At 38.8% G+C, this 24690-nt stretch overlaps 1 protein-coding gene across 1 annotated transcript in view; it reads right to left on the bottom strand.

Annotated features, from left to right (window-relative positions):
- Window positions 1-24466, bottom strand: part of FBP1 (fructose-bisphosphatase 1) — a 33761-nt gene extending 9295 nt beyond the window's left edge. The window contains exons 1-3 of the mRNA XM_043976175.1: window positions 24140-24466; window positions 8899-9061; window positions 948-1040 (exon numbers count right to left, since the gene is read on the bottom strand). Coding sequence (XP_043832110.1) covers window positions 948-1040; window positions 8899-9061; window positions 24140-24309 — 426 coding nt within the window. The 5' untranslated portion in view covers window positions 24310-24466. The remainder of the gene's footprint in view (window positions 1-947; window positions 1041-8898; window positions 9062-24139) is intronic.
- Window positions 24467-24690: the final 224 nt, after the last annotated feature.

Below are 24690 nucleotides of genomic sequence, written 5' to 3'. Positions count from 1 at the left end.
GCCTCATCGTTCTGTGGTTCACAGTCAAAGGTAGGCTTTCTTTCAGTACTCACACAGGAACATACAGTCCCTGGTATCCACAGACCTCTGTCTGCCTCTTTTTGTTGACCTGGTCTGGAAAAATTACTCACTATGATGTTTCTCTTAGATTTCCAAATTAGGACTCATGCTGGTGTATTTTCTAAATATTGGGGGAAATAGTCATTGGGGAGAGCTTAGCTATCCCATTATGCTTCCTTCTCCTGACTAGAGTATACTTCACTTCCACCCATCTCCATTTTCCATCTTTTAAAGTTCCTCCCTTCTTTCATGGATGGAGCAGCATTTGAGCTGAGCTTCGAAGTCTTCCCCAACTGTCCCCAACTCCCCCTCCAACCCAAGAAAGCAATAGTTATCTTTCCTCTCATCAAATTGATGCATAGAATTTTTACTAGACTTTCCCTTTGTACTTATGACACTTTCTTCTATCACAGTTATTCTTGTGCACATCTTTTCCCTCATCACATTTTTATTTCAAGAGTAAAGTCTATGCTATATCTGTATTCCCAGAGCCAAACAGACTTAGTAGAGAACAAATGTGTGTTGAATTGAATTAACTTATACTCTGTAGGCATAAGAAGATGTTTTCTAATGATACCGATAGAGCTTTTTGAGAGCTTCAATTACAAGAATAAAATACTTTCCACTCTCTTCCCACTAGTGTATATTCCCTAGCCAACTTAATGTATCTTCACGTGCAGAGCTGAAGGTCTGGGTAACATCCTGGCAATAATTTTAGAACTTGAGTAAAAATCTTTTTAAAATCATGTCCTCCACAACTTATATTCTTTTTGCTGCTGTAACAGTGGATAAAGTGATACTCAGTGAAGCCCATTAATGGAAACACGTGGTTTCCTGGGCTTCAATCTTCTGCTGATCCAAAAGAAAAATTAAGAATCATATCTTACCTTTCTGTAGATGCCAAAAATAGTTCCAATGGATGCAAGGCAATCAATGTTAGAAGAACCATCCAGTGGATCAAAACAGACCACGTATTTACCCTGAAAATAAAAGGAAAAAAGTGATCAGGTCTTGCTTTGACTATAAGTTTTACAGTAAGTAGAGTCAGGGTGCTAGCCGTAAGGTGATCCAAATGATGCCCTAGATGAGGGGACAAAGTAAGGAAGTGTCATGAAGGATAACAAAAATTCACAGGAAACAGATGGGATTATTACAGAACTCTTCACAGAAGTGACTACGATGATTTGATGAGAAATAACCATGAAAATAGTCAGGAACTTGCCAAAGAACAATAATGACTACAGGAGACTGAAAGAGAAGCACATCTTCTCACCTCTTGGTAAAAAGATACAGAACCAGGCCTATTCTCAGATAGGGCTTGATTTTGCTTGATTTTACATATTTGATTTTTCATATTTGTTATGGGGTAGAGGGTAGTGCTGGTGTCAGGGAAAGATACATTTTTTTTAAAGCTTCAATCCATATTTTAAAAGTTTAACATTGGGGGCAGCTAGGTGCTGCAGTGGATAAAGCACCGGCCTGAAATTCAGGAGGACCTGAGTTCAAATCCAGCCTCAGACACTTGACACTTACTAGCTGTGTGACCCTGGGCAAGTCACTTAACCCTCATTGCCCTGCAAAAACAAAAAGTTTAACATAAGGAAGGGAGGAAAGGTTTAGAAGGAGTAAAAGATAGAGCAGTTTGCTGCTACCTGGTTAAATATGTATTTATACATAATTATTTAGTCTGAAGTCTGCATCTGTGTATGTATGGTTATTTATGTATACATCTTTTCTTCATCACATTATGTATGTATATTATATATGCATGTATACATGTATATGCATGTATGCATGTATGTGTGTGTATGTATGTAGAGTGAGTGTCCCCAAAGTCTTAAAACTGCACTGACTTTTGGGACAGCATTCACACATATGCTTTTTTAAAATACAATAGCACTTCAGATGGTAGACATTCACAGTTCTCTATATGGCCTGCTTTATGTCTTAAGACATTTTATTTAATTGTTGATGATAGTTGAATTCACAATAAAAAGAATTTTTTAAAAATCTTCTCAGAAACATAATATTTATAATTTTTTTGCCCCTGAGCTTAAGGTGCCTCTGAAAACATAAAGTAAGACAGTCTGTCATCTGGAAATCTATAACAGCTACTGATGAGAAATATTTTAAAAGGAGTAAAAGGTCATAAAAATGTTTGAGTATAGGGACAGCTAGGTGGTGCAGTAAATAAAGCTCTGGCCCTGGAGTCAGGAGGACCTGAGTTCAAATCCACTCTTAGACACTTGACACTTACTAGCTGTGTGACTCTGGGCAAGTCACTTAACCCCAATTGCCTCACCAAAAAAAATGTTTGAGTGTGTCCCTAGTATTTACAAGGGGAGAAGCAGCTGTAACTTCAGACAACTAATCCTAGCCATTTTTTATTTATTTTATTTTCCAGTTACATGTAAGGGTAGTCTTCAACATTCATTTCCATAAGATTTAGAGTTCCAATTTTTTCTCCCTTCCTCCCTCCCTTTCCTCTCCCCTCCACAAGATCGCAATCAGGTTATATATGTACAATCCACAAGTGTTCTTTTTATCAGTTCTTTCTATAGGGGTGCATAGTAAGCTTCCTCATTAGTTCCTTGGCATTGTTTTGTAATCCTAGCCATTTAGAGGAAATACCAGAATGAAGGAAAACAATCTCTCAGGCTACTGCAGCTTCCCAGTCATAGACACATAAATTTCAGAATTCAGAGAGAACATGGAAGCTATCTCTGGTTCAGCCCACACCTGAAAAAGAGCCCTGCTTCTACTACATGTCCAATAAGTGGCCGTTTAGTCTTTGTTTGAAGGCCTCTAGTAAGGGAAATTATTGTTGTTTTTGTTGAGTCATTGCAGTCCTGTCCGACTCTTTGTGACCCCATTTGGGATTTTCTTGGCAGAGATACTGGAGCGGTTTGCCATTTCCTTCTTCCAGTTCATTTTGCAGATGGGGAAACTGAGCTAAACATGGTTAAGTGACTTGCTCAGAGCCACATAGCTAGTAAATATCTGAGACCGGATTTGAACTCAGGAAGAGTTCAGGAAAAGGAACCCTCACAAACTCCCAAGGAAGTCCATTCCATTTTTTGCTTCACTCTTATTCACAAGTTTTTCTTTGCAAGCCTTAATTTGCCATTTTGCAGCTTCTTCCCATTGCTCCCAGCTCTGTCCTCAGGGACTTAGCAGAACAAATTTAGTAGAAATTCCCTGACACAGTTCTCCAACTACTTAAAGACTGCTGTCATCCCATACCCACCTCACCCCCAAGTTTTCATATGTCATAATCTTAAGGCATTGCTTGTTCTGTTTGCTTACCAATGTTCTCATCAAAATGTGGGTCCCAGAAATGAACACAATAGTCTAGATGTGGTCTGATCAGCGCAGAATATGGCAGCAGAACTATCATTTCCCTGGTCCTGTACACTATGTCTCTCTTAGTGCAGTCAAAGATCACATTCTTTTTCTTTTCCAGTTATTTTTTTACTCCAATGATCCTTTTCAGATGAACTACTATCTAGACCGGTCTACCCATCTTCTACTTACAAAGTCAATTTTTTTAATCCAGTTGTAAGACTTTATATTTTATTCTTATTAAATGTCATTTTATTAAATTTGCCAAATATTCTTACCTCATGAGATATTTTGGATCATGCCCCTACCATCCAGTATAATAACTATCCCTCTCAGCTTTATGCCTTCTAGAAATATGTGCCATCTACTTGATAATCCTTTCATCTGTGCCTTTATCTGTCACTAAGAAAAAAAATGTTAATCAGCATAAAGCCAAGTATAACTAGCTCTCTGGGACACTCCAATGGGATTCTCCTTCCAATTTCATATAAAACTATTCAGAACAATCTCAGTCTAGCCACTCTACCATTTCTGAATCCACCTAACTTGTCTTATCATCTAACCCTGACTTCTTGTGTCCACAAGAAAAGGATGGAAGGCTTTGTTCAATGCTCTGCTACTATCTATATAACGCTTACAGCTTTCCTTTGAGCTATCAGTAATGAATGGAAATGAGGTTAACCTGGCCTGACTTGTTATTGATAAAACCATACTAGGTGATCATCATGGTTTCCTTTTTTAGATGTTATAAATCATCCCTTCTAGAATTTTATTCTAAAATTTTTCCCAATTTTAAAGTTCAGCGCACTGGCTTATAGTTTGCAGAGTGCATTCATTACCCCCTTTTAAAAACTAAAGACAATGTTTGTCCTTGGAGAAACTAGATGGCACAGTGAATAAGCACTGGACATGGAGTCAAGAATACCTGAATTCAAATCCAGCCTCAGACATTTACTAGATGTGTGATCCTGGGCAAGTCTCTTAACCATGTTTGCCTCAGTTTCCTCATCTGTAAAATGAGCTGGAGAAGGAAATGGCAAACTACTCCAGAATCTCTGCCAAGAAAACCCCAAACAGGGTCACGAAGAACAGGACATTACTGAAAAACAAAATCCAAGTCAATCTTGGATTTTCCCCATTCACCACGATCCTTCAAACAGTACTGCTTAGCAATAATAGCTGCCAGTTCTTTCACTTGCCTGGGTGTAGTACATCTGGTTCAGGACAAACTCATGCAGAAGAACTAAATGTTTTACTATTCCTCCTTTCTTATCTTGGGTATTAGTTACTTATTAGCCATGTTTGTTCTGTCCTATCTAAGCTTAAAACTGTATACCCAGGGGGGCAGCTAGGTGGCGCAGTGGATAGAGCACCGGCCCTGGAGTCAGGAGTACCTGAGTTCAAATCCGGCCTCAGACACTTAACACTTACCGGCTGTGTGACCCTGGGAAAGTCACTTAATCCTTATTACCCCACAAAAATAGGAAGCCCTGTATCTAACCCCCTCAATTTACAAATGGGGAAACTGATATGCAGGTGGTTATGACTTACCCAGGGTCATACAGCTAGGCTTATTTAGTAACCTAATTTCTAATTTCTTCTCCTGGTCAGGCTTATTCACCAGGAGGAAAATACCCTATAAAAGTAACCCATGTTCATGGGTTTATGAATATGGGTCTAGTTCATGGCCCAGGCATTAATTAGTTCACTATGAAGAATTATTAAGTTGGCATTCATTCTAGTTTATGAATCAGTCTCTATGAGTTTGATTTCTGTGAACCAAGTTTCTATGGCTAGATGATTCCTGGGTAAAGCAAACATTTTAGTTTTTTGAACCTGTAAAGTTGAGGACCAGACCTTTGACTGTCACCTTCCATAAGAGCACTTTGAGAGGTAACATGGTATAATGGATAGGGTACTGAGTGCAGAGTCAGGAAGAACTGGTTATACGTCCCTAGGTAAATCACTTAACCTCTCTGTTTCCTCTTCTGGAAAAAAAGGGAATTGGATTCCGTGGCCTCTACTGTGTCTTTCATCCCTAACTCAATGTTCCTATGTTCTAGGTACAGCTATCCCAGGAGGGCCAGCCTCAAATGGCTGGATGACTTCATAGGAACGTCTCAACAAGTATATATCTTCAGCCTAGGGGAAATTGTCTCATGGTTCCAACGTCCACTATAAAATATTATCATAGATGAACTAATGTGATGAAAACCCATTTAATCTAATGATTAAGTACTGGAAACAGTACTTGGTTGTGTGGTCATGTCACGAAACTCTGTATTGGCCAAGATTTCATGCTGTCACATAACTGCCTAAGGTTAGGTAAGGAGTAAAACCAGGAAGGAAGAGCCGAAAGGCTTCTTCATCAGGCTGTTAGCTAAACACAGTTCAAAATCAAAAGACAATAAGGACAAAAAGTAGAAGCAATATGGTATATAAAGACTGCTTAATGGATTAAGGAATCATAATGTCTAGCCCTCCTACTGATGTGTAAATTGTGGAATTTGTCTTTTTATAAATTCAATTTAACAAATGTTTATTTGTACCATAGGGAACAGGAACATCTTATTAGACTTGCCCATGTTCTCACAGAATTTACAATTACAAGAATCATTGATTTTTAGACCTTAATGGAACATTGTTGTTTAGTTGTTTCAGTCCAGTCTGACTCTTCATAATCCCATTTAGGGTTTTCTTGGCAAAGATACTGGAGTGGTCTGCCATTTCCTTCTCCAACTCATTTTACAGATGAGGAAACTGACGCAAGCAGGATTAAGTGGCTTGCCCAGGGTTACACAGCTAGTGTCTGAGGCTGGATTTGAACCCAGGTCTTTTTGACTCTATCCACTGGACCACCTACTTGCTACTAACAGGACATTAGCAATCACATAGTATGATGAAGAAACAGGGGCCAGAGAGGTTGTGTCACAGTTAGTTCATCACAATTCACCTCAAGTCCAACAGCTGAGGGAAAAAATTGGGACTATAACTCTTCTGACTTTCTCAACTCACAGAGGAGATTCTTTTTTGATGAGCTGGCACTTGATTATTTAGGTAAGCATTTCATCACCACTGAAGATAATTAGATTTTAACAGATGTCATTTTAAAATGCATTTCTGTTCAATATACCCTCCATCAAGCAGTCAATTTCAGGGAAAACTTCATGGTGAAATTTAGCTGCATAGGGAGTAGTGCTATGTATTATACAAACCAGGTCAAGCAAGCAGGATTCCTGTCTGCTAGGAACTCAAAGGTGCATTTTCTCTTTAAACTCTAACTCTTGATTTCCTGTCAATACCATCCCTTAGACTAAATACAGAAAGATAGCAAAGGCTTGAAAGTTCTTAACCTTTTGTGCAAAGAGGTGAGGAATATCCCACTTAAGTCCCACTTGGTCACCTCATAGTGGTATGGCAGTAACTCTAGGCTCTAGGAAGCTATACAGATAGAATGTAAACTCTTAGCAGACCCTAGGAATCTAGAAAGGCTTTAGGTATGGAGTCAGTTGGATGGATTGTTTGCCTGATATATAAGGACCAGAGCATATCAACAGCACAAGGTGGCACACTTTTTAAACCACAGCAATTTATGAAGAGCCTATTAAATATTAATACAGTCTATGAATGTTTTGTAGGAGGGTGTGTGCAATCATCTTAGGTGAGATGTAATGAGGTGCAGAACCAGGGTGATGGCTGTGACTGAACCAGCCTTCAAGTCATTCTTCACACACATTTATCTTCTATCTGTGTCTTTCCACTGACTATCCATGTGCCTGGAATGCACTCCCTCTCACCTTTACCTTGTTTTCTTCTAAGGTCAGCTCAAGGGCCTCCTTCTTCTACATGAAGCTGGGCCTGATCTTTGAAATTGCTTGTGCCTCATTCCCCACCCCCCCAAATAAAAATCCTTGCATTTGTTTTGTGAATGTACCTCCAACTTAAAAAGCCTTTTTATATTGACATTTGATATTATTACTGAACTCTTAAATCTTGGATAGTGGCATTTAACTGCCATCTTGGGAGAGTTAACAAACACCACTAAAGGGAGGCTGTGTGGGACACTAAGTGGATGAAGAGAACTTCTATCCAGAGGAGTCTTGGATAGTTAAGTACCACAGAGAAAGGATCTATGAAAAACTAATATGAAATGTCTTCTTTGAAAGTTAATGTGAGGGGCAGCTAGGTGGCGCAGTGGATAGAGCACCAGCCCTGGAGTCAAGAGTACCTGAGTTCAAATCCGGCCTCAGATGATTGACACTTACTAGCTGTGTGACCCTGGGCAAGTCACTTAACCCTAATTGCCTCATCGAAAAAAAAAGAAAAAGAAAAAAAAAAGAAAGTTAATGTGAGTGTGAGTGTAAGGCATTGAGAGTGCTAAAAGATGTTTCCTGAGGAGATATAGAGAACTGACTGCCATGAAGAGAGGGAGAGGAGAGACAGAGGAGTGAAGGGAAGGAGGTGTGGAGGGAGAGGGAAAGGGAAAGGGAAATAAGGGGTGAGGAGAGAGATGGAGAAAAAGAGACTATAGGAATTAACTGTTATCTTTAAGAGTTTGGAGAAACATCATGAGGGAACTGACTTTAATGCTAATTCTGCCGAGAAGCCATTATTTCCAAGTGACATTTTGAGGAGAATTCCTGAGAGACTTTACCAGAAAGAACTTGTGTGATACCAGCTTCCACAGGTCTCTCAGAGAAATTATGGATACTGTTACTGTGTCTTTAAGGTATAGTGGAATTTTGGAGTGACAATTTAGGTCATTCTATGAGGAATCAGGGAGGAAGCTGAGATATTAACTAAAACTGAATCACAATTGTAATGACTGAAAAGAAGACAAGAATAAATTCTGAGAGAATTCCTTTCTTGAAGGAATTGAGTTTAACCTTTATCTTGCAAGGAAACACACAGAGAATTCTTGAAAAGAGACTTTAATTGGTATCCAGAGAGAACTTAATGCTGGGACTCTGTTTTTAGAATTCAGGAGAACTTAGTAGTTATAGTAATAGTTAATTCTATAAATGTGTGTGTGTGTGTGTGTGTGTGTGTGTGTGTGTGTGTATAAAATTAGGTTGGGGCCTCAGAGCTAATTAATGAGATAGTGTCTGTATTTGTAGTAATTATTTATAAGGTAATATCAGAGTATACCCCTTAATTGCTTTTGAGCCTATTATAATTAATGATAATTAAAAGCTAAACAGCAGGTTGAAAGATGGAAGTTTGGTGTGTTTTTTTCTCAAGAACACTTCAGTATTACTTTGCCTCACATACTCACATTCTCATCTGTGAAATTGCTACAGGTGGTTTAGGGTGAAAGCCTAAGAGAACAGGCTATGAAAGATGACCCCGCAAAGGAGGGTTTCCCTATGAAAAAGGAATAGCCAGCAAGGTAAGAAGAGAACCAAGAGAAGCCAAACCAGTGGAATCATGGGTTTTTTTCAAACGTGGAAGAAAATCTAATATAAAACCAAGTTCATGGTAGAAGTAAACACTCACCCTTTTTTCTGGTTCTACTATTATGGCATTTGCATCTTCTTCTGATACAAGAACACATGTAGCAAAGGATGACTTTAGCATGTTAATAACCAGGTCATTGGAGAGAACATCTAGCTTCTTGACTTGGTCCCCAGTGACATTGGTAGATCCAGCAATTCCGTAGCTAGAAGAAAACAAAAACCACCAACACTGAAAACAAGGACGAGAGTCAAGATATAGCAGAGTTATGAATGCATGGATGGACTTTCCCCAAAAGAAGTCTAATAAAGTTCTAAAGGAAGGGATAATTTGGTGGAGAGAGATGAAGCATTTGATGGAAATGGAAAGATTTCTTAGGCTAAAGTGCAACATACAAGTGAGAGGGTAGCTAACAATGAGAGTACTGAAGTCTTACAATCACAGAATGTTAACACTGGGAAAACCCTTAGAGATCATTTAGTCCCTAGATTCTTAGTCTCATTGGTCTTTCCAGCATGGCCTGCCCTTCAAAGGAGAGTCAGCTGGTGAGATGTAATGCTTATAATCAGCAGTTTTAATTTATTGTGTTTATATAGCCATGTAAGGTCTATAAAGAAATTTGCACAGATTTTTTTGTTTGACCTACACAACAACCCTCTAAGGTAATATTCCCATTTTACAGTTGAGGAAAATGTAGGCACAGATTAATCTAGAGGTTTTTCCACCATTCCTAACACTAGTATGCATTAGAGATAGACTTTGTCTCCAAGTCTAGCAGTTCTTTCATCACACAGAGGCAATTGTCAGCCATTAATTATAGGGCTCTGTGAAGTAGACTGACTTTCAAAGTAATGGTCTCCTCCTTCATCTATTCAGAACTTCCACTATGGCTACACATCTGTCTTCCATGGTTCAACACCATAGGCTGTCTCCAGCTACCCAAATTTTGGCATCTACTGTTGAATTGTACCAATTTTGTATCTCAACCCAAGTGACAAACTCTCTCTTTCTACCAAAATGATGTTAGAACATTAACATGGATTGGCTTATGAGATTCCAAAGGAAAGATCCCTAGGGCTTTCTCTCTACTTCTAGGGAACAGTTACATATTCTTTCTCCTTTTATTGAAATTATTACTGAAAAGAATCATAACTGATATTTATATCATGCTTTAAGGCTTACAAAGCAGCTTACACACATTATCTTGTTTAACTCTCAGAACTCCGAACTACGCAGTTGCTTTTATTATAACTATTTTTAAAACTGAGAAATCAGCAAGATTAAATTATTTTATTGGCTATCATGGACCTCAATACTTTAAAAAATCTAAAGTACTTTTTCTATCTGTTTATTCATTCCTCATAAGACTCTTGTGCTTCTCAATAATAATAATTATACTAGAGAGAAGACTTATAAAATTTGCCCCATGGTTTCAAAAGAATCAGTAATAGAGCTAGGATTGAAATCTTCAGAAGATCATCTGCTTCCCTGATTAGTCTTCAATGCCAAGGTGGCATCTCATTCAGTAAATAAGAGTAAACCATCTACACTACTCCAAAATGAAGTTCCCCAAAAGAACCAAGCTCAGCAAAATTAGTAACATTCTCAGAGGATCATAGAGCTGTTAGGGACCCTAGAGGACATTTATTTCCAATGCCCCCATTTTAGAGAAGAGGAAACTGAGGTCCAAGGAAAAGGAGTGACTTACTTAACATTCACACAGATACAAAGTAGCAGTGTCAGGATTTGAACCTAGTTCCATTGACTCCAAATTCAGTGCTCATTTTACTACATGGCTTTTATTAGGAAGTGTTCAATAATCATAATTCTTTTATATCACACCTTAAGGTATCAAAATTACTTCCTTCACAGCAACCCTGTAAGGTAGGTTCTGTAAGTACCATTGTTCCCATTTTATAGGTGAGGAAACTAAGGCCCAGCCAGAAAAGCCAAATGCCTAGATTTGGGGAGAGCAAATTCAAAAGGTTCAAAGGTGGGCTCCCACAGACAAAAATGCTAATACACATGTATAACCCATGTCAAATTACTTGCCTTCTCAATGAGGGGGGAGGGAAAGGAGGGAGAGAATTTGCAACTCAAAATTTGAAAAAAAAATGCTAAAATGGTTTTTACATGTAATTGAGGAAAAACAAATTTTAATGGCTGTGTAAACTCTACCTGAAATTAACTAGTTAGATAGAACATGGGTTCTGGTCACTTTTGCTCAAGTGGAAATGAATGTCAAAGTTAAACATTATTGATAATAGTTGTACTTGTTAAGAAAAAGTATCTAATGTGTATCTAGTCATTTGCATTTCTTCAAAACTTTGAGACATATATGTGTGTCTTTTAATTTGTAAGTAGTTATTGTTAATACTTTTTGGAATTCTAATACAGAGTTCATACACACACACACATACCCCAAAATTGGCTGTATGCTATTTCTGCCTCTCTGTTACTCCTGACAATGGAAATTCTATTTAATGAGATGAAGTAGTAGTTAAGCAGTAATGGATAAAAGGTACTACCTAATGGCAATTACTAAAATTGCAAGCATAATGGTCAACCAATTTACTATGTGCCAGAAACTATGCAAAGTGCTGGGGATACAAAAAAAAAAAAAAAAGGAAAAAAATAGTCCATTCCCTCAAGGACCTTAAGTTCTAATGAGGGAGACATGCATGAAAATAACCAGGTACAAACACACAAAACATATACAGAGTGAATGAAAGATAATCTTAAAGGGAAAGGTATTAGCAGAGGGAAAGGACTTCTGCAAAAGGTAGAATTTGATCTGAATCTCAAAGGAAGCCAGAGAGACTAAAATGCACAAGTGAGGAAGGGGGGCATTTGCAGACAAGGGGAAAGGCTCTATGCAAAGATGCATAGATAGGAAATGGAGTGTCATGTGGAAGGAGAGCTGGTAGCCAGAATGGCTGGATAATAAGAGTATATGGGGGGCAGCTAGATGGCGCAGTGGATAAAGCACTGGCCCTGGATTCAGGAGGATCTGAGTTCAAATTTGGCCTCAGACACTTAACACTTGCTGTGTGACCCTGGGCAAGTCACTTAACCCCAATTGCCTCGCCAAAAAAAAAAAAAAAAAGAGTATATGGAGGGAAGACAAGAAAGGTAGCAAGGCACCAGGATGTGGAGAACTTTATATAACAAACAGAGGATTTCATATTTAGTCCTAGGAGCAAATGATCAGTCTGGTTTAGAAAATCCAATTTATTTATTGACAGAATATTATGAGACAAGAACTTGATAATGATGCACTACCTTCACCCAGAAGACCAGGATAAATTCTATGACATCTAGCCACTTGTCAAGATTTCTGCAAGAAGGACATCTGGAGACTGTCAAAGTCCTACATAATGTCATTCTAATATAATTAGATATCAATGAAGAAAGGAGGTAGGGACACCATGTCCCCTACCCCTCCACCCCCCTGTCCAAGTCCTCCCAGAAAAAACAAATCAGGCAGAGTCAGACTTCCCTCAGAGGGCCACTGCCTTGTGACCTTTGGATTCCCCACTTTTTCCTGCTTTATAGGGAGAACTGGCTGGGAAAGAGCAAGAGTAGATGGCCATTGAAGCTCAGCCTATTATTCTGATATTATGGGAATTTTCCCATCCTATCTTGTAGGTGATCCATCTTATCTACAATCCTCTGGGCATTTGGTTGTTTTCCCACTGGGTTAGTCTGGAACCATCTAAAGAAACTCCTACACACAACCTTCTACCTTGGGGATAAAATCTCTGATGTCTGCACAATCGTCCAATAATTCTCCCAGTTAAAGTTTGAAGCCCAAATCCAAGTTTGTTTGGTTTTTTAACTAAAGTCTAACTATAGGCCAGCCTGTGATTTGAGCATTGATAGTAATGGTAGGAACATTAGAAAAGGAGTCTTCTCCATATTGAGACATTTGGGGACCATGCCCCATTTGGGAATCCTTGTGCCTCAGCTGAATGTCTATCCGCTCCCCCACTCTCTTTTTTTTTTGTGGGGCAATGGGGGTTAAGTGACTTGCCCAGGGTTACAGAGCTAGTAAGTGTCAAGTGTCTGAGGTTGGATTTGAACTCAGGTCCTCCTGAATCCAGGATCAGTGCTTTATCCACTGTGCCACCTAGCTGCCCTTCCCCATTCTCAATTACATGCAGTCTAATAAGGAAGACTATACAACAATTGGAAAATTCAATGGCATCTGTTGTGGCTATATGGTTTCTGTGTACTTTGCACTTAAAATTGTCACTCAGGGCCAGCTTTTTTTTCTCTTGAATCAATGGAAGAAAGAGGAAAGGACAGAATGTAAACTTTAGAGCAGGAATTGTTTTCGTTTTTGTCTTCATATGTCTTGTGTCTAGCATGATACCAGGCACTTTTAATACTTGCTAACTGACTAAAGAGGAGGATCTGTTCATTGTCTTTCATCGCTCCTGTCTCCTGTTAATAGTTAGGTGAACATCAGATTAGCATCATGTATAAATCAATCTGCAAATATGTATTAAATGCCTGTTATCTGCAACATAGACAAAAGTTTCAAGGAGCCTACATGCTAGAGGAAGGGAGACATATGTAAATTATTCAAAATATGTACAAAATAAATACAAGGTAATTTGGGGGGCACTAGTGACTGGCAAGGTGAATGAAGAAGGCTTCATAGAGAAGGTGGCATTTGAGCTGAGTTTTGAAGAAAAAGTAGATTATAAGAAGTGGAGGTGAACGGGGAGTGTGTTCCTGGCATGGGGGAGAGGGCATAGAGATGGGAGCTGAGGAGTTAAATATGATGAACAAGTAGAAGTTAGTCTGGCTCAACTTTTAAATTTTGGGGGGGGAGGCAATTGGGGTTAAGTGACTTGCCCAGGGTCACACTGCTAGTAAGTGTCAAGTGTCTAAGGCCAGATTTGAACTCAGGTCCTCCTGAATCCAGGGCCAACGCTTTATCTACTGCACTACCTAGCTGCCCCCTGGCTCAACTTTTATGTCCCTATTCAGGAGTAAAGTATAACAAGAGCAGAAAAATAGGCTGAGGTCTAGTTGTGAAGGGCTTTAACAGTCAAATGGAGGAATTTATATTTGATCCTAAAGGCAAAACCATTTTTTAAGGAAAGTCTCTTCTTCATTTCTGTTGGTGAATTTATATACTGATTAAACCACTTGGTAGAGTAATTTGGAAGTATGCCCAAAGGGCTATAAAATCATGCCTACCCTTTGACCAAGCAATACTACTGTCTGTATCCCAAAGAGATAAAAGAAACAAAAAGAAAAAGGACCTATATGTACAAAACTGTAGCAACTCTTTATGTGGTAGCAAAGGACTGGAAATTGCAGAGATGTCCATCGATTAGGGAATAGCTGAACAAATTGTTGATTATGATTATAATGGAATACTATTGTGCTATAAAAATTACAAGCAGGATGCCCTCAGAAAAGCCAGTAAAGACATATGAAATGATGCAAAGTGAAATAAGCAAAACCAGAACACTGTATACACTAATAGTGATATTATATGATGATCAACTGTAAATAACTTAGCTATTCTCAGCAATACAATGTTTCAAGATAATTCTGAATGACCCATGATGGAAAATGCTATCCAGCTCCAGAGAAGGAACTGATGGTATCTGAATGCAGATTAAAGTTTCTTTACTTTCTTTATTTTTCATGTTTGTTATAACCTCTTTTCTTTTACAACATGATTAATGTAGAAATACATTGTACATCTATAACCTACATAAAATTGCTTGCTTCTCAATGAGGGGGAGAGAAGAGGGAAGGCAGGAGAGAATTTGAAACTTAAAACTTTTAAAAAAAAAGAAATGTAGGGGCAGCTAGGTGTCACAGTGGATGGAGCTGGCCCTGGATTCAGGAGGACCTGAGTTTAAATTTGGCCTCAGACACTTAACACTTACTAGCTGCGTGACCCTAGGCAAGTCACTTAACCCCAAATGCCTCACCAAAAAAAATGTTAAAAATTGTTTTTACAAGTAATTAAGGACAAATAAAATATTAAATTAAAATATTAAAAAAACTTTGCTCCAATAAGTTGGCTTCATAACTAATGTCTTTAATTAAGCCTTAAATCTAAAGAAAATAAGCTTGTTGGGATATAAACTCCTGGTAGTCTTTCATATTTCACACATTATTTGTCATTTACTTAGAACTTTAGGTTTGGCAGGATCCTTAGAAGGTAATCTAATACAACTGCCATATTTTATAAATAAGAAACCGAGGTCCCACAGAAACAGGTACTCAAGTTTATGAAGCTGGTTATGACCAGAGCTTATCAGTGATATGGGTTGAAATTTTAAAATATATCTACAGTGTTTTTTAAAAAACAAAAGCATTTAGATGACTCATGTAAAATCATTTCTTTTTTTTAAAGGAAAATAATTTGAATTATGGGTTGGCTTTTTGTTTTAATCTTTGATTATATTGTTCATGAATTTTTTTCCTAATTTCTCTGTAATTCCAACTCTAATAGATCCATTTCAATGGGAGACAATCCCAAAAATACCTCTTTATTATTTGTATAAATAGGGAAATTCATTTCTATTATGTTTATAAAACACTATTATCCAATATCACCAGCACTTAAGAAAACAGCTTGTTTGCCTCTATCAAAGGCAATATGTTTGATAAGATCTCGTTTTCTTCTAACACCATCATGACAAACCTTGAATTCAGAACGAGTTCCGAGAGTGCCTGCACTCCAGATAACATTCCGAAGTCCAAAAGCTTGTTTTCATCATGCTCGACTTGCATGAAAACAGGACAAAAGAGGAAATGGCAAGAATTATAATCATTTAACCTGACTGACTAAAGTCAAAAGGTATATTAACATATGGACATACCACAACTGCTGGATATTTTAACCACAGATGGAATAACCAGTCCCACAAGTTCAAGGATCAACTAACTCAGAAACAAGTTAAGGACTTTGATGGCAACAACTTATGTAAGTTAGAGAGAAAGAAAAAAACCAAAAATATTTTCTCTCAACCCTAAAGTTGGTGCCAATACAAGTAAGCCTTGTGTTCCACAAGACAAATGTGGTTCTGGTGAGGGGTGGAAGGATTTCTTATTTTAAAGAAAACTAAGATTCATAATTCAAAGACATGGGAATGAGGAATTCAAAAAAATATAACCTTGATAGGTGAAAATTCCTGAAACCAAATCATGCTTTTAAAAAAAAACCTCATGACATAAACACCAAAAATCTGAAAGTGAGCATTTGCCACTTGTTAGTTTAACATTAATTCTGTAGTTCCAAAGTTTAAACTGGAGTAATTTATTATCTTTTTCCCATTTTCAGGGGGTGGGGTCAGGATAGGTGGGGAAGTATCCAATGGATTCCTCACTGGTGATTCTTAGAAGATAGTCACTAAACACTAAGTAAAGATCTAGCAAGAGGTATTTTATGCTACAAATATGTAGAGGTAAGAGTACTGACCTAGCACTCCAAGAGGGGGAATATAAGTGAAGGCAAACCAGTATCTTTTTTTTTTCCTGCAGGGCAATGAGGGTTAAGTGCCTTGCCCAGAGTCACATAGCTAGTAAGTGTCAGGTGTCTGAGGCCTAATTTGAACTCAGGTGCTCCTGAATCCAGGGTAGGTGCTTTATCCACTGCACCACCCAGCTGCCCCAAACCAGTATCATTTAAATAAAAATATAAGCTAACCTTGTTGTATAGTTTAAAACAAAACAAAACAAAAACATGGTGTTTCTGGAGTTAGAAGACACCCTGATCTGGAAACACTAACTAGCCATGTGACCTCGAGCAAATAATTTTAGCTCTCTGAGCTTCAGTTTCTTCATATATAAAGTAGGAGGAAATATTTGTACTTCCTACCTTAGAAGGCTGTTGTAAGGAAAACACCTTGTAAAATCTTAAAACACTGTATAAAAAGTGAATTATTGAAATCTTAAGATCCCAAAATGCTATACTACAGGAAGACAAAAAAGAAAAGGTGAGGAAAAAGCATAGAATTTAGTATATTATCATTAGCTCAGCAAGAACTTATTGTAGTCTCTAAAGTTATACAGCATGAATGAATTAGCATGTCTCTTGTGCCTTTCCCTATATCTATTCAACTACTCTGAGAGCAGCAAGGATCCTGAAATAAAATGAAAAGTATTTCAAAGACATGTTTGTAAAAAGGTAAATTCTCCTAGGGTCTCACTACAGGGTTATTATTATTTTTTTTTATTTTTTTTTTACATATCACTCATGACTAAGTTTAATTTTAAAAACCAAACATTAAACAGTAAGAAATATTTTAAAAGAAATGAAAGAAGGAAAAGTAGTGTGGTGTGGCAACAACAGACATTATACAATGTTTTATTGCTATTTAAAACACACCCAAAGTCCTACTCAACTGAGATTGCCCTGGGTGTTAGAAGGCTGTGCCAGTGGGGTATGAGGTCTAGCAGGAGCAAACTGGGAAAGCTTTGTGTAAGAGGCCATAATATGGGGGGGGCAGCTGAGCGGCACAGTGGATAAAGCACCCTCCCTGGATTCAGGAGGACCTGAGTTCAAATCCAACCCCAGGCACTTGACACTTACTAGCTGTGTGACCCTGGGCAAGTCACTTAACCCTCATTTCCCTGGAAAAAAAAGAAAAGAAAAGAAAAAAAGAGGCCATGATATATCTGTCATTTAAAGATGCTGACTAGAGGGGGGATGGTGAGGGGAGAAGGGGGAGAGAGGGGAGAGAAAGAAACAGAGAGAAACAGAGAAAAGGGAAAAGGGAGAGAGAAGGTGGGGAGAGAGAAAAGAAAGAGAAGGAGAATGGGGGGAAAGAAGGGGAGGGAGAGAAAGAGAAAGAAGGGGGAGAGAGAGGGAGAGAGAGAAAGAGAGAGAGAGTTACCACAGAAATTATTTTTTATTTTTGCGGGGCAATGAGGGTTAAGTGACTTGCCCAGGGTCACACAGCTAGTTAAGTGTCAAGTGTCTGAGGTCGGATTTGAGCTCAGGTCCTCCTGAATCCAGGGCTGGTGCTCTATCCACTGTGCTACCTAGCTGCCCCCTCACAGACATTCTTTAAAAAAACACAAACACCAAGGGGTTTCATCTGATCATCTGATCCTCACAACAACACCATGTAAGTTGTGTCAAACAAGTATTATCCCTATTTTAAGATGAGGAAACTGAGGTCCATAGAATTCAGGTGAACTTACCCAAAATCACATAGTACAATATTGTGACCAGCAACCAGGAAAACTGAACTCTGGTTTCTGGTCTTTGACACTAACCATTGGGCTTCAGTTTTGTCATCTGCATGATGAAAACATTGGACTAGATAAAATCAAAGATCCCTTCCAGCACCAAATTCTGTGTAACTCTATGAAAATCTGAGAAGGAATTTAAAACTGGCTCCACTTTTTTTAGACTATACTTGTAATTTCCAACTCTACCTACCCTTTCTCCTGATCATACACCAGCTGCTTCCTCTTCTTCCCTTTACTTTATTCCCTTGACTTCCCATGACCTTGACTTCATTCCCCATTTTTTTTCCTTCTTTAGTCTAGTCTTTGATGAAAAGGTGGCTCATCTCACCAAAGCCAACCCCTCTGCATGCAACTCCAGTCCTATCTACTCTCATCTTCCCTAGTGGGTTGCCCCCACAATCATCTCCTCTTTCTTTTAAATCTTTAGTTTTTCCCTATCTAAGGATTCCTTCCCCATTACCTATGAACACCATCAAATCTCTCACTTGACAATAAAAAAAATTCTCACTATCATTCCAGTTAGATATTATCCTGTCTCTCCTCCATTTGTCATTCAAGTTCTTTGAGAAAACCATGGACACTCATTGCCTCTATTTCTACTCCTTTGTCTACTTTCTACTTTCTACTGTCTACTTCATTGCCTCCATTTCAACCCTTACTCTCTGCTTAACCCACTGCAGTCTAGCTTCTGACCTCAGCGTTCAACTGTGCTCTCCAAAATTATCAGTGATCTCTTAATTGCCAAGTCTAATGGCCTTTTCTCAGTTCTCATCCTTACTGACCTTTCTTCAGTATCTGATACCATTAATCACCCTTTCCTCATTGATAATATATCCTCTCTGGGTTTTCATGATACTATTGTCACTTGGTTCTTCTTCTATCTGTCTGATCACTTCTTTTTCAGTCTCCTTTGCTTGATCATCATTATGTCACACTCACTAACCGTGGTATACCCTTAGGCTCTTGTCTTCATCCCTCTTCTATTTTCACTGTGTGACTGCATCAGTTCCCAGAGGTTCAATTATCAACTCTATGTAGATGACTCCTAGACCTAGATATGAATCAACAATATATTAAGTAACTATAATATAAGAGGCACTGTACTAGGTACTAGGGACACAAATGCCAAAAAAAAAATAAAATTAAAGAAAAGAAATATTTCTGTTCTCAAAAAAGCTTACATTTGTCAGGGGGATAAGATGTATACAGATAAATATGTGTGGCATAAATACAGGGTAGTTAAATGCAAGGTACTGAGGGAGGGACAGGGTACCAGAAGCTTTGGAAAAATCTCATGTAAAAAGTGGTGCTTGATCTGAATCATGAAAAAAAGAGAGATGCTATAAGGAGTGTATTCCAATTCTTTTCTCTTTCCAAATCAATGGTCTTATAGAACCAACTGTCTTTTAGCTATTTTAAACTGCAACATCACATAAAACTCAACAGGTCCAAAAGAGTTCATTATCTTCCCCCACCACCCCCACCCCCAAAAAACAAACCAAAAAACCTTCTTCCAATCTTCCCTATGACTCTAGAGGAAATCACCATCCTCCCCAGGTTCACAAATGTGGGTTTATCTCCAACTCCTCACTCTCCTCATTTATCCCACATATCTAATCAGCTACTAAATTTCGTCATTTCTATCTCCAAAAATCTCTTATATATCCTCCTTTCTCTCCATCCACACAGCCATGACCCCCATTCAGGCCCCTATCATCTCCTGACTAGACTATTGCAATAGCCTCTTTTTTTTTTTTTTTTGCAGGGCAGTGGGGGTTAAGTGACTTGCCCAAGGTCACACAGCTAGTAAGTGTCAAGTGTCTGAGGCTGGATTTGAACTCAAGTCCTCCTGAATCCAAGGCCAGTGCTTTATCCACTGTGCCACCTAGCTGCCCCGCAATAGCCTCTTAATAAATAACCTCCCAACCTCAAGCCTTTCTCCACTACAAAATTCATGCTTGTAGTAGTTGTTGTTGTTGTTGTGGTTCTTCTTCTTCTTCTTCTTCTTCTTCTTCTTCTTTTCTTCTTATTGTTGAGTCCTTTCTAATTATTCACGATCCCATTTGGGGTTTTCTTGGCAGAAATACTGGATTGGTTTGCCATTTCCTTCTCCTGCTTATTTTACAGATAAGGAAACTGAGGCAAACAAGGTTAAGTGACTTGCCCAAGGTCATACAGCTAGTATGTGTCTGAGGCTGGATTTGAATTTAGGTTTTTCTGACCCCAGGCATTATACTCTATCTAATGTGCCACCTAGCTGCCCCATATAAATGTTAGCTAATATTATTGTTACAATCAATAGGGTGATTACTTTGTACCAGTAGTAAACTTTTTCCATTTAAATTGTTTTTCATCCAAGAACTTAAAAAACATTTTTTTAAAATTATCTTCTTATCCTGGGGCAGGTTCTATGGCCTTATCTTACCCTAGCATTTGAGTCCAATATTGAGAAAAGCAAAGTTCTCGTTTTTCTCATAATCCTGTGGTTCAAAATTAAAAACTCAAATTCTAGTTACAAGGAAGAATCATTCTTAGTCACCATTAGTTAGTAACAATTAATAATTAATCAGCATCAGCAAGATGGTCTAACACAGTGGTGTCAAACTCAAATAGAAAATTGGGAAGGGCACATACATAAGGATCCCCTTATAGAATGCTCATTTAGTTTCAAAATGTAATGTCATCCATGTTTTAGTGTATTTTTATTTACTGGACTAGTGTATATACAGTGTGTAATGTAATGGACTTCACGCCAAGAAGATCAATGTTCTAATCCTTCTTCTTCTTTTGTTTTTTTGGTTTGTTTTTTGGTTGGGTTGTTTTTGTTTTTGGCTGGGCAGTGGGGGTTAGGTGACTTGCCCAGGGTCACACAGCTAGTAATTGTCAAGGGTCTGAGGCTGGATTTGAACTCAGGTCCTCTTGAATCCAGGGCCGGTGCTTTATCCACTCTGCCACCTAGCTGCCCCTCTAATTCTTCTTCTGACACTTGCTAGCTATGTAATCATGGGCAAGTCACACAGCACCTGAGAACCTCAGTTTCTTTATCTGTAAAATGGAGTTAATACCCATCATGTACTCCTTACATGGTAATTGTGAGGCACAAAACAATATAATAAATGTCAAGCATTTTGAAAATCTTAAGACATTATATAAATGCCAGCTATTATTATTAATACTTATTAGTTGTGTGACCCTGAGCAAGTCACTCAACCTGGTTTGCCTCGGTTTCCTCATCTATAAAATGAGCTGGAGAAGAAAATGGCAAAACAATCCAGTATCTTTGCCAAGAAAACCCCAAAAGGGATAACAAAGAGTGGGACATAACTGAAAAATGACTACACAATGAAATTATTGTTAATAGATAATTCTATCTGGTGTAAAAATCTGCCAGGTGGATTTTGCAAGCAAAAATCAGACCACTGCCAATTGGAACACCTTGGCTCACTGTCAAAGTGAAACAAAGATCTGAATGATCTAGGTCATTCAAATGGAAAATACTGCCTTTAAAACACACACACACACACACACACACACACACATTTATTTTCTAAGCTATTGATACAAGCCTAGAAAGCTGCAATTAGAGGGGCAAAGTCTAAAAGGTAAAATAGCTACATTTCTGAGGCTAAGTTGACAGCCCCTTTCGAGACTTAAGGGTTAATTAATTTATTTTTTTTCCAAATGAAAAGAATCCTTAATTTCAAAGTGCCCTGCTATTAAGATGTAGTTCTTAATCCACCTGCTACTGTGTTACAGTGAGACAATTATTGGGTCCTCTGTCTATAGGCAGAAGATTTGGGTTGGACTCTAGGCTCTGCTTCATAATAACTTTGTGACCTTGAGCAACTCTGAACCTCAATATCCTCATCTGTAAAATGGGCATGATACTAGCCCTGTCTACCTCAGATCAAATAAAACAATGTATGTATGTTAAGTGGTTTGCAAACAATAAGTGACATAGGAATAATATTTCTTTTAGGTAGACAGTTTTCCTAGAGCACTGAGAAGTTAAAAATGACTTTCCCAGGGACCCACTGTCAATATGTCAGTGGGAAAAGTTGGACCCAGAAGTTCCCTATCTTCGTGAAATCACAGATCCAGTCCCTTTCCCTAAATTTTAATTAAAGTGAAGAATGAATAGGAATAGATTTTAAAGACGGCTGAGGCCAAAGTTTAAGTGGTAATAAAGAAGAGAGAGACCGATCTCTCTCCCTTTAGTGCTGGGAGGCCCATCTTTTCTTGTCATTTATGAGAGACAGTTCAGAACATGATAACAGGATACTTTTTAGGTTTATATAGCTACTTCACAATCCTTAGGACTAGAAGCATGACTGAAAATCATTTGAAAATACAAGATTTATCCTTAGATAAATTCTGCTCACTGCTGTCACCTACCAGATAGTGTGATAGACAACCTATCATGGTGAGGAAAGCTTTGGTCTTTTTGAGTCTTAGGCCTAGGTTCAAATTCTGGGTCTCCTAGATACAAACTACATGATTTTAAGTAAATCTTTTAACCTCTCTGGTCCTGTTTCCTCAAATGTAAAATGAAAGGGCTGGTCTAGCTAGTTCTGAGGTCCCCTTTAGCTCCAAAAACTAGGAGAAATATTTATGCAAAGTTTGGGGAAATCTATTTGATATATTTAATGACATATATTGGTATGTCTCACATTAAGAAAAGCCAGTATACAAAAATTTGCATTTACACATAAGATAAATTTGAGGATGATTATTTGAAAGGAACTATAGTAGGAGATGTTTGCAAGTTTCCCTAGCTCATTTTATTTGTTTTTGTTTTTTGTGGGGCAATGGGGGTTAAGTGACTTGCCCAGGGTCACACAGCTAGTGAGTGTCAAGTGTCTGAGGCCAGATTTGAACTCAGGTACTCCTGAATCCAGGGCCAGGTTCTTTATCCACTGCGCCATCTAGCTGCTCCCTCCCTAGCTCATTTTAAATGATGTTATTTTCAAAAACACCAATTGCTTAACAAGGCACCAACTACTTAAAGTAGTAACAGCAATTGCTATTGCCTGCTTATAGTTGGATTTTTGACTCTACAAGTTTACTTCTAGTAATGCTATCAATGACAAGGGAAAGATCTGATGTATATAGACAACACTTAGCACACTGCTAGGCACATAGAAGGCGCTTATAAATGTTTATTAATGGATAAACAGCCTTATATCCAAAGCAATCCATGTAATATAATGCACTGAGCAGAGTTAGCTTCTTCCTTTGCCTTAAGCATCCATCTAATCATTTTTCAGAAGAAGCCTTGCAATGCAACACCAGAACAGAGTCAGAGAACCTAGCTTTGAAACTATCCCACCTACTCACTACCTGTGTGAACCTCTCTGGACCTCAGTATGACCAGTCTGTAAAATGAGGGGGTTGAATTAGAAGATCCTTGGGTCCCTTTCAGCACTCATCTCTCTGGTAAGGCACTATTGTGACCCAAGAGCCACATTTCACATCCCTTATGATTTTCACTCAGTCTAGAATATGGTATTTTAATCTACATTCCTCTCACTGACAAATCAGTGTTTTGATGGGACAGCATGGGATTTGAAGTCAGAAGACCTTGGTTGGAATCCTAGTTCTGTCACTGCCTATGTGGCCTCGCACAAGTCACTTATCTTCTCTAGACTCAGTTTCCTCATCTGTAAAATAATGAACTTTAAAGTTCCTTTTAGATAAAAATATCTGATCCTTTAAGGCTATGAACTTGAGAGCAATGCTAAAAAGCAGTAGCAACCACCTAAGCCATATAGCCAGGAACTGTTTTGCTAATTGAAGGAAGCTCTAACTACACAAGAGGATGTGAGAGTTTAAACAATGCCACAAATTGGCACAGCTGGGCTGGCCCTGAAGGTGAACCCTGAGAGAAGTGGGTGGAGGGAAGTACTGTCACAGAAAGGAGATAAGGGGATCTAGGGCCACGGGGTTCGAATGGGGTACTGAATGAGTGACTAGGGCTAGCTGGAGGCTGCCTCAGAAAGGGAAGGAGGGAGGGGAAGTTGAGAAGAAAGGACAGGGGTCAAACACTCACAGATGGGCAATGCCTGCTTTGCGCACCGCAGAGGAGATGGCTTTGACAGCAGTGCAGAGGCTGTTAAGCAACTGGGTCATCTCGCCGGTGCCCTTGGCTTTCCTTCCCTCCTCCATGACGAACCGGGTCAGGGTGCTGACATCGGTGTCGAAGAAAGACTTGTCAGTCATGATTGGGTCGGAGGGGTGGATGTCCTTAGGGCAAGAGAAGTCCCGAGCGGCTGGAGTCAGGAGTCTGCGCTGAGCTCTGCGCAGGTGTGTGCGGGAGAGCCTCCAGTCTCTACCTTCTAGGGCTCTGGTCAGTCTCTGGTACAGGCTGCCAAAGCCGGAACCTGGCATCAGTTTGAGTTCGGGGGGTGTGTCCTGGGGCAAGGCTCCGCCCCGGGGAGGTAGGTAGTTAGTTGTCTTCCAGCCCTCCTTCTCTTTTTTTGCTGTCACTGATTTTTCTCCTCTTTGGTTGCATCAGCGTTCCAAATCCTGCCTTTTTTTTTTTTTTGAGTTAGTTATTCCCTGCAGAGCAATGTTACTGTTAAGATTTTTCCCTTCAAGGTT

Source organism: Dromiciops gliroides, chromosome 1, assembly GCF_019393635.1.
Source record: "Dromiciops gliroides isolate mDroGli1 chromosome 1, mDroGli1.pri, whole genome shotgun sequence".
Taxonomy (NCBI): domain Eukaryota; kingdom Metazoa; phylum Chordata; class Mammalia; order Microbiotheria; family Microbiotheriidae; genus Dromiciops; species Dromiciops gliroides.
The sequence above is the reverse complement of the archived record's forward strand: the minus strand, read 5'-3'. Positions and strand labels throughout refer to the sequence as shown.